Source organism: Athene noctua, chromosome 5, assembly GCF_965140245.1.
Source record: "Athene noctua chromosome 5, bAthNoc1.hap1.1, whole genome shotgun sequence".
Classification (NCBI taxonomy): Eukaryota; Metazoa; Chordata; class Aves; order Strigiformes; family Strigidae; genus Athene; species Athene noctua.
Window position 1 is genome coordinate 14,366,164 of NC_134041.1, and position 14,959 is coordinate 14,381,122.

Below are 14,959 nucleotides of genomic sequence, written 5' to 3' on the forward strand. Positions count from 1 at the left end.
TCAGAAAGAAACCCACTTAAATACAGAATAGTCAAGATCCTGTAACAGTCTCTGGTTCAGGAATCTATGTTTTATTTATACTACAAACCAGTAAAGATGGCATTGTTGTCCTTGCGTTAGTCCCACAGCAATTTTCAGCGGTATCATGTTTAGTATATTGCACTTAGGATGTCACATTTGAGATTAATCTTATTAGAGAAATAAATTACAAACTCACATCAGCAAACAACAGAATTATGCCTCAATATATCATACACAGCAGGTATGGTTACATCACATAAAATAATTAGCTATTGTTTGTTTTATTTGAAGCTGATAATAAAAAAAACCCCTTACCTTGGCATACTTTAAGGTAAATGTTATTTTCTCGAGCTCATAGAGCGTAGGTGGATTTGAGCTAATTGCAACAGCTATAAGTGATGAGCTTACTGTCTGCCTCTGCTCTGAAGTATCTTTCAAGGAGCGGTTTTTAGGCGATGAAAGCAAAGAACCAATATTGCTATACCGCAGAAAGACAACTGCAACGGTGCCTATCAATCAAACAGACCATGTTTAGTAGTTTGTGGGTTTTTTATAGAAGAACAAAATTGAAGACATTAAGGAAACAATAAACAATAGACATTATTACTGCCATTGCATAAAATATGCAAAACAGATGGAATCTTTGTGGAACACTTATAAAAATGTTTTAGAGACAGTGAAATATAGCTTTATTTAAAACAATGTAACTGCCATTAGAAATAAAAATGTGTGTTCACGTTGGAAATTCTAATTAGATATATGCATATAATATTTTTTCTAGAGTAATATATGTTGCTGCTGTTCTGCAATTGGCTACACATGTGGTGTCAGGTCTCAAACTAAAATGGCTCAGACCTGGGGTAAATGCTGGGCCTCTCTGAAGTACCTGGCTTGGTTTGACTTCCATTACAGTGGAGCCAGAATGGAAGACACACAGGGAAAAAGGAAGGAAAAAGTATTTTAGGATGCAGTGCTGATCTGAAAAAATGTCATAATTTTTCTCCCTGGTATGAAGATAAACCACATTTTGGGGTACTAATAGGTGGTAAGATTCAGATTAGCTGGAAGATTAAGATTGAAACGATCTTTTTTATGTTTATTAGGTTAGGTGGCTTAATTCCAGAGCTCTTCAAACACATTTATTTGGTTTTAGTGATGATAGTAGTTGTAAGCCATTTCTATAGCACTCTGAAGTCCAAGCCAAGATCTGGGCCCTGCTGGTTTTTGTACTGAAGAATACATGTTCTTGCTCCAACGAGCTACTCTCTAAATAGAAAAGATGCACCAATTTTTGAAGGAGTAACACAGGGAGTTGAGGGGGCAGTCCAAAGTCACACAGTAGATCTATGGCTGAGAAAAGGATAAAGTTTGGGTCTCTGTTAGCAATATTCAGTGTTAAACTTCACCAGATACTCACTGTGCCACTGGAAGTGTTAGAAATATCAGTCTTGAGACAATAAAGGAGTAGGAGAGGGTAATAAAAATACCTTGACTCCTCTGTAGTTAGCAGGGTTGAAGTTCAGTCTTGGTAAACTGCACATTTGGTTATATACTAGTGGGTACAAGTGTATCCAAGAGGTTTATTAAACCACCTACTTGCTAATCTTTGTTTCTTACCATTAGGATGAGATTTCTCTCTCTTCTTTGGAGAGATCTTTATGTAATCTCCCCCTGTGTATACATGAGGGTGAATGTGTTTCATGTGGTGTGAATCAAAAGCAAAAATCTTGAGTGCTGAAAAAGAAAAATACTGTACAAATCACAGTTCCATTATAGTCAACCATAATTTACAGTTGGGTTAATAAATGTGCTATTAGAGTGCATAATTACCGTAAATTTTAAGAATATATCATTGTGCCAAATATTTCAAGAAAAATGCTATTAATATAGCATGTTTGCTTAAACCTCTGTGTTTTGTTATTTCCATGCATACATTTTGCTCTCATACTTTTTACTCTTTCCATGAAAAATATAGTCTTTTATTTACCTTGCATTAAATTAGGCACTGGAAAGAACAATGTAGGTTACTTTAGGAAGAGCTATTGCTTTATTAAAAATGCATTTCTGAAAGGGTCCACAAATCACAATTATAAAAAGCAAAGCATAAAATTCTCCACTGAATAGTAACATTTGATAAAAGCCAATTTTTGAAAAGTATATATTTTATAGTTATCTATCCATGCTACCAAATGCACATTGCACTGTGAAATAATGATGTGTCTTGTCAAAAAGCAAACAAACAAGCATCACCCCTCAGGACAAAAACTACATTAGAGGACATTGAGCTCTTTACTTGGTTCATTATAGTGCTGACTTTCAATCACTCAGGATGGGAACAAAAAAAACTCAATCAGGCCTTTTTTTAAAAACAAAAAAAACAAAACAACAAAAAACAAATCTAAAACTTGACTGATGGAGGAATATCACTAAGCTAGACCATCTGCATTGCTTATAGCACAGCACACAAAAATAATATGAGCTATTCAATAGACCAGCTGTCAGAAAATGTTTGTCAGGACGTAAGAAATAGTTTTCTGAGGCTGGAGTTTTGAAAAGCTTGTATTTCGAGAGCTTGCACCATAAAAAGCAGTGGAGAAAGAGGGGTAATGTTGTAGGTCTTGTCCCAGAATAGATGTGTGGGGCACATATGAGCCCTGTGGAAAATCATGCTGAAAACCAGTAACAAAAAATTTTAGTGCTTGGGGCCGATTTAGACAAGAGCTCACACAGTTTCCTATTTTAGAACAAAAGCAAGCCAAAATATAATTGACCTTTCAATATGGAAACTCCTCCCCATTCTCTTTATCAGCTTTTTTTCTCTTGCCTTGGCCTGACTGCTGTCTACACTGCCACCAGAGGCTGCAGCCAAACCCTCTTGTCTTGACCTTAGTGGCCCTGGCTCTGCTGTCACTAGAGCTTCTGCTTTTGGCCAGGGTGGTGGGGGAGCAGGGGCTTTACAGCCACCTCCTGGCACCACTCTGGATCTGCTGCAGACCCAGAGGTGTTCTGCGCTACATAAATCTGCTTCTACAGAGTTTGTGTCATGAAACAAATCCCTCCCTGTTTTTTCACCACTCTCTCTTGCTAATATAGTTTCAGAAAGGTGAGGGAAGAACAGGTGGTTTGACCTGCCTCAGGACCAAAGGAGGACTCTTTCTCATCAAGTCATCTTATAAAACAGCAAACAAGTAAGAGATTGTACTGAGTCTAAAATAAGAAATCAGATCACATACAGTTTGGATACATTCAGAAAAATAAAGATGAAAGAGTGGCCACTGCCAAAGGAATCATCATTTCTGTATTAGAATTTTCAAAAGCGGCTGGAATTAGCCTTACTCTGCTTCCACTGAAGGAATGGTAAAACTATTATTACCACAGGAAAATCATCAGCAGTTGGTGTGAACACACTGGCATGCAGGAAGAAGGTAGAAGAGCAAAATGGTGAAGTTGAGACTAATCAGTTCTCCTCTGAAACTGTTCTTAAAATGAGAAATTGCTCTGAAAAAAAAGCCAGTCAAGATCAGACTGATGAGGTATAATCTTTATTCCAAGCTCATTTACAATACCTTCACTGAACCAAGAAGAGTAAAAAAATCTGTACAAAGCAAATTCAAATTTCATTCCACTGATGTTTTTATGCATATAAGGTGCATAGGATAATTTTGTGCATAGAAGATGAATCCAGATTCACTGTGACAGTATGACTATAATGAGAGATTGAAAGAGAAACTGAAAGGAAAACTTTCCACAGCCTCTCAAGTTTTTTCTGGGATCTGAGCTCAAACATTCAAACTTTGAAAATTATACCTACACTGAAAGTCAGGTGTTAGTTATGAAACTCATACAAATTAACACCTGTGTGTTTCACATAACACCATTTCTAATTTTCATAATTGTGCTGAAAAATTCCTCAGAGTAATCCACATCTAAAGTATACCTTAATGTTCTTTATCTTACCTATGTCACTTGTATTAGCATCTAGCTGTGTTGTCTTTTTGAAGTTCTGTGACATGAGAAGTGTCGCTTGTTCTGCAGTGTGCAGCAGCTTAGTCAGGCTCTGTCTTTGGTTTTCTACAGGAAGAGCTTCCCAGACTGTAATTTTGTCTTTTTGCAAAAAATTGTTCACAGTGTTAACGAAAACCTGTAAATAAAAGAATATTTTTAAGCAGAAGAGTCATATGCCATTTGTAAAATAAGAAAACCGCCCATGACTTTAAGGTTTGGATCCACTCACATTAATGGTTGTATTATGAAGTGATTCGTTGTCAAAAGCAGAGTAATGCATGGTGTTCAATGATGAATAAGATAGTGCTTCAACATAGGAAATCACATCTACAGGTAAAAGTGGTCCCAAAGTATTTTTATTAATTTCTTGCAGCATCTCTAGGGGTGTTTTTAAATGGCTAATCTGAAAAACACAAGAACTTACATCTTAATGAAACAAGTAAATCACGTTTCTGCAAATGAAAGCAAACCCAATGCAAATGACTGATTTCTGTGAATGAACATACTGGCTTTTGAGATGCTTGTACATAAAGAAAGGCACTATTTAAATCAACAGGTTGACCTATAAAGTAATGGTGTTATACATGTCTGGTGTAACCCTAACAAGCATCTACAGTTAAAATTTTCATGTACTATTGTTACTTTTTATTTTTAATTACTGCAGTTTAATTTATTCTAATGCTCCAAAATGAACCAAGATATGTTCTGCAAAAACAATTAAATATCAGTGATATGGTTACTCTGTTGACTCTTTTCTGTTAAATTTTAGCTGAAGAGGTGGGAGCAGATGGGCAATATTTGTATATTTTGTGTTTTTTTTTTTTTTTTCAAATGCAGATTATGAAGCATATAGTTTAGTGAAACTTTACTGCCTATTGCACCTTCACTGCTTCAGTTTATGAACTGCTAAATGCATTTACATAAAACAATTAGTTTAAAAAGTAATAGGCTAGAGAGAGTGAGATGAAGATTACAAGTTTCGGTCTCATGGCTGAATAAGAAAACAAATTCTTACTTCACAATACTGAAATCTAATAAGATTTTATCCATTACGTCCCCCATCCCCGCAACACCTGATTTATAAGATCTGTAGTCTCTGCTGCTGAACAGCTTTTATGAGGCTTGCTTTGTCTTTGACTGCAGCTGGATAGATCTAGAACACAGGCTAAAAACCAGGCTAAAATCTGACACACTGTTATTTACGTACAATTGAAGTATTTAATTTAAGTTTAGTTTGACTATGTATTAAAAAAACCTTCACTCCAAGATCCTGCTGTGGCATTTACCATGTCTTTGCATGTAAATGTGGTAAGCATGTATTATATTTAATATAATGTATTATGTTGCAGGTTAACATAGAAAGCATGTTAGTACAATGTATATCTTACACTAGGTTAATGAAAGACTTTAATATCTTTCTGAATCTCATAACTTCAGCAAACTGCTTAACATAAAATGCAAACATATACAATTGATTTTAATTTATTTATGCTTTCATTTATCCTTTTAAAATAGACAATACTGTAGCTGTAGACTAATGAATAGTGAATTCATTAATACTTTTTTAATCTGCTTCAGGAATCTCTGCTTCTGGTGGAAAAAAAAAAAACAGTCCTGAGTCCAGAGTATTTGAGTCTATAAATTCTGTACAACTTTGCCTGCTATGCTTTGAGGAGTAAATATACTAGCATACCAGGATGTTACTGCTCCATTTTCTATTTTGTCACTTGTTGACATTACTTTTGTAAGCTATCTTGCTGCCTTTCACTCTGAACAAGCAAATAATTGCACATCAGTAAATGCAGCAGTGTGTAACTTCAGAAATTACAGAAACAGTTGAGTGATTACCAGACTTCTGAATTTTTCATGCATCACGACTCACTTCGCTGGAAACAGAACACACAGATTCCCAGCAAGTTATTATCATGATTTGAACATACAACCCAGTTCAAATAATTTGAAATTATTAAAAGGACTTCTGTAAACATGCTTAAGTTCAATTGTATGCTTCAAGCATTTGTTAAAAGCTCCTTAAGAACTATTATAATTGAAATAACAGTTTTGAACAGAAACAATTAAAGGATTTGGAAATTAATCTATAAACCAATGCTACTTACTCCAGCTAAAGTTCTATTAATATGTTCAGTTATACAGTCTTTGTATAACTCACACTTGGTCTTCGGATTTTCTGTAGAAATTAAAAAGAAACTAATTATATATTGTAGTTTAATCAATGCTCAACATATACTCACTGTAAGAGCCCTTGTCTAAGTAATTTCCCCAAACCACCAGCATTCTGAATTTATGCACATAAGACACAGCACTCCATTCTCAAACTACAACTACTAAGACTTTATCTTGGTCAAAGTTACAGCAGTGGATTGGACTCTGAGCTTTTGTTTTACTCAGGTAGAGGGTTCGGCCTCTTTCCTTGGGACTTCCACGGGTGAAGTTAAGAGATGTCTCGGATATACAGAGAGGAGTACAGATCTGACAACTATGAGGATGTAACCATTATTTCAAATGGATTTCATCACACTGTTTAGTAAAAATACATTTATAGAATGATTCTATTCTCGGGAAATGCAGATGCCACTGCCTTGCCTCTTTTTCATGTCTTGCTGATTAATCTAACTGAAGATGAAGAGGCACTGGTGGGTTACTCAGATGTAGCTCTATAATAACACATAAACCTTTATAATATCATGTACCTTGGCAGGAAGTGCCATCATTTGGCTTAAACTGCAATTTTCCTGTGGATGGTTGATAACCTTCCTTACAGGAGCAGTTAAACCCTCCATCCACGTTTTCACATTTTGCATGATCTCCACAGGCAACAGTTCCTTCATTGCTGCACTCATCTACATCTGCAAATATCGTGAGAAATTGAATTTTTTATTAAGTATTTACAGACTAACACCTTGCTGCTTTGTTGATAATAACCCTGCACACTGCAAGCAGTTTCATAATAAAATTTCATGGAATGAAAAAAAGCAAAAACTAAAAAGGCAAACTTAATGGCAAAACACCTGCCAATTATAATACTTAGGGATTAGAAGGATAAATCATAATTGATCATATTTTTATACCACCACTTTTATTACTATATAATACTACATTGTTCATGTTTTAAAACCATGAGTGTAAATATTAATTCTATCATAACAAAATGCTCGGCATGATGCAAATCATCTGAAATCCATTTTCCAGAGATTAGACTAAATAGATTTTCTCAGCCTTATGATTCAGTCAGAAAAGAGAAAGGAAACTGCAGCCTTTTCTTTTAAGTCATGGCTTAAAAAAGATGCTACAAAAGATCACTCTATCCATCTCGTTAATCTAAGATTTAAGATCTGTGCCCTTTAAAGTGCTTGGCATGTCTTTTTTTTTAATCCATATTTAATTTACATTTGCCTAAAATGGCTTTTGTGCTTCTAAATAATTTGCCATTAGGTAGGCAGGTTCAGTAACTGGGTGGGGCACAGTCCAAGAGTAAATCTGATGAATTCCAGTAAGGGAATCCATGAATTGATCAATTTAGGAGAGCTGGGTACTAACTCCCTGGCTGCAATAGGGATTATTTTGCATTATTTGGTTGGCTGAGGATAAAGATCAAATAACTCAACAGAGAAAGTAAACTGGGAACAACACCAAATAATTCTGAAGAATGAAGTAATGGACTGTGAAGTGCTGTGCTGGAAAGGAGAAAAAAGTGAACAGCTTTGGGACAGGTATATATCTGACGAAAAGAGTTGAAAAATGAAGAAGTGATACATGAGCAAATTTAAAGGAACAGTCTGAGAACTGAACTGAAGGAAAGGTAGAGAGGGGAATGGATGAACCACAGAGGAAGACAACCTAAGTTAAGAACTGGCACAACACTGAGTTTGGGAAGGAAATTGCTGAAAAAGAAATTATTAACCCATTAGTCGAGGAGAATAGCTACCTGAATTGATAGGCTTTTGTGCAGACAGACAGAAAGCAAGCAGATTTAGGGGGCTGGAAACGCACTATTAGCATTTAGGAATTATTTTTGAACTCTTATTTTGATACAAAATTGTTGGTGGTTTTCAAAAAGGAGTAGAACAAAAAGGAGCAATGATGTCTCTGAAATAAGGTTGCTAGAGAAACAGAAATTGTAGAAAAATGGAAAAATGTACTGCATGCCTGTGGTTATATCCAGGGAATGCAGAAAGATGTCTGAAGGAAACGTGGGGGGCATCTGCCTCTTTGGACAGCAGTTTTGGCAACTTTGTAGACCATTCTTTACTAGTGGAAAGAGAGTCTCCATAAATAATCAGATGAATGCTTTTTCTTTTTTTTTTTTTTTCCTCTTCTGTTTTGTGCTTAATTCCCCAGCTCCCTTTCTTCTGCTTGTACTCCTAGATGTCCTCCTGGGGTTCAAGATGGTTGAGGTTCTGCCTCACTTTTATATCCCTATTTTCCTCACTGAGCTGCGGTTCTGATTTGCATCTGAAATGCTGTGTTTAAAGCCTGGAGTTCAGAAGCTCCCACTGAAAAGCCACTCAGATTCCCACATGCGCAGACACGAAGGAGAGGTGGGGCTGGAGTTGCATTTGCCCTCTCCAGCACAACCACCTCTGCTCTTCAGGGAGAGCCGCCAAGGAGGCTCTGTGTTTGAATGAGTTGATGCAAGCACTGAAGTTTAAAGTATGAGGTTAAATTATAATTATCTGCATTAGGGAAATAGCTTCTTTCCATATTTAATAGCCCAAACTGCAAATGTTTCTCTTTAATGAAGTGAGTTTTGCATTGTATTAGTATGGTTACTGTGACCTCAGTATTCATAGTCATGGAGCTAACCATGTTATACATCAATGAACCTGGCAAAAGTGAAGAAGAGGAGTGAAAAAAAGCATGATATAGTGCCACACACAGGCTACCTCATAATTTAATGCTGTCATTTAAAGACATAAGGCTAAAGTTCTTACGCTTGGCATTTAAATAACCTCTCACATCAGTAAATTATAAAGCTCTTTTTGAAACAAATGGGTGCCTGTCAGTGCCATGTTGCGTGACTCTGTGTAAGACAGACAAACTTTGAATGAACTGAAGTGGCAAGGGTGAAAGCCATGACAATACCAGTTTGTATAACAAGAACACACACCAGCCTTATACCAAAGCCTTCTTTAGCCTTGTCAGCTACACAGAGATGGACATGTACAACTTAACAAGATATTCAGTATGTCATGCAGTGCTACACCACCAGCAAATGACGAGCTTTGCTAAAACTTACAATGACTTATTTCTAAGCAAATATTTGAATACTTTCCAGACTACCATTCCTAAGTATCAGGTTTCCATGTGCTTTACTGATGCTATTTCAAAATTATTATAACATTTTGCTTTTCATGAAAATTTAGTTTAGTAAATCATTTATTATTGGGCAGTCACACAAATTACCCTTCCTTTTGTAATTATGTCAGGTATTAAGTATAATGGAGATTTTAATGAGAAGTCAGGATTAACCAAAACAACAGCAGCAGCTCAAGCACCAAGGTGCATCTCTGGCAACAGGATGGCTATTTAAAGTCTGATAAAGACATCCTATTGAGTATATGCAAATAGACTTTCTGCAGTTGAGTTGTCCGTATGGAATGAGTCCATATCACGCCTATCTAATTTACTGTTTCCTGGGGAAAAAAAAATCTCCTGGATGACAAAATTAAAAGGCAATATGCCTGATCTTGCAAGGTACTAATCAGCTTCGTATCCCTTTTAAATCAATGAGATTGTCAGGGGCAGCCAACAATATGTGACAGTTGCACAAATGCTGCTTTTAAGTTCCTGCTTTGAAATACTGTGTGCAGTAGCTGTAGGTTTTCGTTTCTTTATATTTTGTAGTTATGTCTTTTTAACCGAATATGCAATTGGACCACACAGGGACAACAGCTTGTCAGTGCTTTCAGCAATCCAATTTTACTGGAGCTTTGGGGCGAGGATCTCAAACTGTCCTCCTTGATCTACTATGGGAGCAGGACTGGGCTGCCAAGGCTTGCGTGAGCAGTCTTCACAGACAACATTCCTGAGCAAAGGTTGAAGAACAGCAGCTTTTTAAACAGAAGAGCATTGCCATAGCTCTGCAAAAAGCCCTGGCCTTTTAGTAAATATTCAAAACAAATCCTGAAGCTGAACTTTGAAGCTTTTATAATAGCTCCGATCAGAAAAATAATATCACCAACACCACTTAGGCTAGTGTGAAAATAGATTTATAACCTTTTATTTTATTTCTGTGCTTTGTCACTCCTCATTTACTGCAGCAGGCAAGGAAATTCCAATTAAATTAAAAGTACTGAGAACAGTTATTATGTTCAGTCTTGCCAATTACTGGATTGTACCTACATCGCTTTGATTCTTCACCAGTCAGTCAAGACAGCTTGATGTCTACATTATGCCTTCTGCTTATTAGTAGCTTGCAAGTGATTGAAAAGTCCAATTGCAAAGGACTAGATGTTCCCTCCCTGTGTCTCCATACTGTGGAAGGCAGCAGCACACACAAAGTGGAAATGAAAAAGCCTACAAATGGCACAGGTGAAAGAAAAGTTAGCAATATGGCATAATGCTATATCCCATCCACTCTACAACTCCTGTCACAGAAGAGGATGTGATGGAGAATGGTTGAATTACTCTCAGAAATACCTGAAGAAAACTAATAGCATGTTCCTGGAAAAGGCAGAGTGGCAAGGATGTCACTTTCATTTTACAGATGGCCATTTTCATGTTTTTACTCTGTTGACCAGGATGAAAAAAAGTAGGTTTATATTTCACCTTTTTATCTGCAGCCAAACATTCAATAAAATGTGAAGCCTAAGGAAAAAGCATGGCTTTTACACAGTAAATAGATTTTAATAGCTCACATTCAGGACAGCAGAAAAATGTCATCGTCACTGCATTCCTCTTCCTTCTCCATTTCCTTTCTCCTTCTCATTTTCTGTTTCTCCCTTACTACCCCCCAGTTCCTCTCCTATCTGCATATTTCATTGTTTTTCTCTTCACCAATTCTGCCTGATAACATGGATGAAATACTGCTGACCCTCAACTTGAAACTCAACATTGTGGTTGGATTAAGGGTGAACTGACATTTCCCAAAACCATTGTCTGAAATTTTCTTTTGATCTAATACCTTGAGATTTATAATCACTTTGTATTAGGAAGTTTAATATAGTAGCAAAAGAGGGGAGGAACACACATGTGTATGCACATGGACTTTGAAATGGAGTGTCACACATAGAGAGTGATGTACCACACTTGCACCACTGGGAACTCCAGATCGGTTTGATGGCATAAACAAATAGGCTGCATGATGGCATTCCCTCCAAATTTCAACTACTGTATTTTTCCAGTTACTGCCATATACATCATGCACATATGCTGAAAAAAACGCCTTAAGACTTTACAGAATCTGAAAATATTTGGGGGCCCTATACAATTTGGTAGGATGTATACTTTGTGGCTCTGTCCTCTGATTTGTATTGAATAACTTGCACTGTCTTTACAATCGCGAATTCAGTGTTTGTTTCAGCTACATGTAGCACACCATGAAGACACTACTGTCAGCTGCTTGTGTGCAAGTCATATCTACTACCTCGAGCAGCAGATCCATTGGGTACAAAATATCCTATTATGGTTTCCCTGACAGATAAAGTAGAAAATTAATTGTGGATCAGAAGGTTGTCTTTAGGACTCACTGCTTAGTAAAGTAATTGGTACGCTTGTATAATGAGAAAAGGTGCCCACAGGTAATTTTTTATTTCAGTGTAAGTTTTGAAATCTCCCAGCTCCTCCCATACGGATTTGCAAATATGAGAAGAAGAATGGTAAACTAACCCCCAGTAGAGGATAAAAAAAGATCAGTTTGCCCAGTAAAGAAAAGGGGGGGGGGGGGGGAAGAAGTTAGCAACCTAATGGTAAAAACCTAAAGTGACATGAGAACAGTCAGAGAAATAACTTGGAAGACAAAACTTGTGACGCTGAGGAAATGTCATAATGTAAAAAATCAAAGCTTGGAACAGAAACAGCAAGAATATTTACAGCTCAATGTGCTAACAGTCTCAATCCCAGCTAATTTAAGAACGATTCATAGTGGCTGGATATAGCAGATGGATGTTTCAGATGGATGTGAGCAATGGGCAAGAAATGTTGATTAGATCACTTTCTGGCTTAATATGCAGCCATTCTGCTGATAGTAAGAGCAGTAAGAAGAGAGGTTGTCAGCACTCACGAGCTCACAGGAGACATATCTAGAATGAGACACAGTCAGCATAAAGGTGTAAAGGGCAATAGATTTATTTCTCATTTTCCCATTCCCTGAGGACTGTTGCAACATACAGAGAAAATTACCAGGAGTTTGAAAAAAAGAAAAATAGTTACAGATCTTCCATTCAAAGGAAATCCTAAAGGATTGCATAGCTGTTCAGAAATAACATTTTTCCAGAGAACTTTTCCTCCCCTGTAATCTTGAACATGTTCCATCCAACTATTACAGAAACAGAGGCTGATGGATGGCACAGGCTGTAGGATAACTGCTTGATCTTGCTCATTGCTTTTGATCAGACTTGAAAAATGACCAAAAATATTCCAACCAAAGTCCCCAAACAGAAGATATTTGGAGCATAGTAGGTCAAACATATAGGGAATTTTGTTGGTCCAGAGTGACCTGAATGCAGAATACTTTGTCACTCTGCTTTTTTTTTGTTTTTTTAAAGAATATGACCACCTTGCTCACAGATCAGTGAAACAATGACATAAATACATGGATTACTGGGGATTTCTGTGTTACCTTAACTATATATTAATCATCTAAAACTGTGACATGTGATTTTAAATTATTGCAGAGTCAAGATTGAAGCGTTACTGAAAGCAGTGGCAGCTGCTGTGTTATGGGCAAGAAGTGTGGGCCTGAACTTGAATATTAAGTCTGTACCAGTCCAAATTATGGGGATTTTATATCCAGACTCCAAACTTCACAAAGCTGAAAGCATTTTGCTAGATTTCTATAATTAACAGAAGCAATAAGAGAAGAGTGACAATGTAAAGCTAGCTGGCAGACATTAATAACTTACCCACACAGGAGGTTCCATCATTAGGTACAAAAGTTTGTTGACCATTGCTGGATTTGAAACCAGGCACACACATGCAGAAATAACTTCCCACAGTGTTTGTGCAATTGGCATGCTCTCCACAAGGCTGCGTAGCATTTTCACATTCATTATCATCTGTCAAGACATAAATTACAGAAAAATATATTTGCATTTGCCAACTGAAGAAAACAATAAAGCGAAAGTTTAATTTGGCCTCTGGTATTTTATTTATATAAGTTTTGAATGCTGAGCTGGCACTCTTGGTGTTTGTCTATATGGTTTTCCCATTGCCAAGGATGTAATCATGTTCAGCAGCACTCTTCTACCCTCATCCTGTGAGAGTCAACAAAGGAAAAAACCAGCAGGATACTGAACTGAATGGTTTAATTGAATGCTCACTTTGGAATAAAGAATTGAGACAAGTACATGTTCTGTCAGGGTTGTATATGATAACAGTTTTTGCTACCTAGAAATCTACAGGTAGAGAGTAACCTCAAGTTTAGAAAAACAGAAAAAAGAGCTCAACAGGGTATCAAGAAGTCACCCACTTACCCTAATACCAAAGCAGGATCAAACTGAGATGTTGTTTTCTGGCCTGTTTTTGAAGACCTTTTGTGGTATTTCTCAGCAGTCGCAGACAATAAACTTATAAATTTTGTCCTAATGACTGATTTGAATCTTCAAATATGTTGTTTTTTCTTAGTTATCCCAAAGATCTTAACAAACAGGTAAGTAAGATTCATGGCTTGATCTTTACCTCTTAGCAATTGCTGTGCAAGTCATAATTTCTGTATCTGCAAATTTACATGATCTATTTTACAGGGTTAATTCCGTGCCACCAGAGATACAAGAAAAAGGAACTATATACACAAGTTGTAAGACTGCTTCACCTCTGCAGAGACTCTGCATGTGCTATCACTATGAGCATGGGGATGCCGCTAGCTTGATCACAGGTCAAATGAAATCAAAATCATGCTTTGAACTATACAGTCGATCTTCTGCTATGACTCAGTAAAACTGTTTCCTTTCCAGAATATTCCAAGGTCCCTGTTGTCTATTAAATAATTTTCAGACCGAACTTAAGAAAAAATTTCAAAAGCTTCCTTATCCAGTCACTCTACTTATCAAACTGAGAGTAACACCCACAATACTGATAATTCCATCTTTCCAAATACCCATTTCTCCCAAAGCACTCCAAAACTCTGAAACAAAAAAATCAATGAAATTCTCCCAAATAAGATGACACTGAGTGGAGTTCTCTATTTTCTACATCGTGAGAAAGGAAAAGAGTTAAAGGCTTCCTGAAGTCTACTGGGATTTTGTTCCTGTTCTCAAGCAGAAGGTACTCATAACATGATGAATGACAGGAAAGAATTCCAACAGGGAGACAAATAACAATTTATTGTAGAAGAGGAATGATTAAGGAGCGTGACAGGGAAAAGAAATACGATTTCAGAAGAGATGCCCAAGGATGATTTCAGAAAGGTGCTTCTGCTTTCCTGATGGTCAGTGTTCTCATAAGTTGTTTACATAGATAGGGTACAGATAAGTAAAGTGTCATGTAATCTAGGGCAGTGCCAAGATTAAATTACACCACGAGCCATAAAGCATTGCAGGAATACATTTCTGCAATATAACTTAGTTGTGTCCTCCAGCATAACCCTAGAACAGGCCATTTTCAGATTTGAATTCTGATTTTGAACGTTACTCAGTTGATTCAGAGATGCAAATATGAATTCAGAACTCCAGCTTTTCTCAGGGGAATTTAGGTCAACAGTATCAAATGGATTATGCTCATTATAACTAAAATTGAATGTAATGTAATGAGGAAT

General features: G+C 36.7%; 1 protein-coding gene across 1 annotated transcript in view; it reads right to left on the bottom strand.

Annotated features, from left to right (window-relative positions):
* Nucleotides 1-14,959, bottom strand: part of ADGRL4 (adhesion G protein-coupled receptor L4) — a 77,032-nt gene that overhangs the window by 25,051 nt on the left and 37,022 nt on the right. The window contains exons 3-9 of the mRNA XM_074906454.1: nucleotides 13,110-13,262; nucleotides 6,738-6,893; nucleotides 6,144-6,214; nucleotides 4,256-4,429; nucleotides 3,979-4,162; nucleotides 1,639-1,755; nucleotides 337-530 (exon numbers count right to left, since the gene is read on the bottom strand). Coding sequence (XP_074762555.1) covers nucleotides 337-530; nucleotides 1,639-1,755; nucleotides 3,979-4,162; nucleotides 4,256-4,429; nucleotides 6,144-6,214; nucleotides 6,738-6,893; nucleotides 13,110-13,262 — 1,049 coding nt within the window. The remainder of the gene's footprint in view (nucleotides 1-336; nucleotides 531-1,638; nucleotides 1,756-3,978; nucleotides 4,163-4,255; nucleotides 4,430-6,143; nucleotides 6,215-6,737; nucleotides 6,894-13,109; nucleotides 13,263-14,959) is intronic.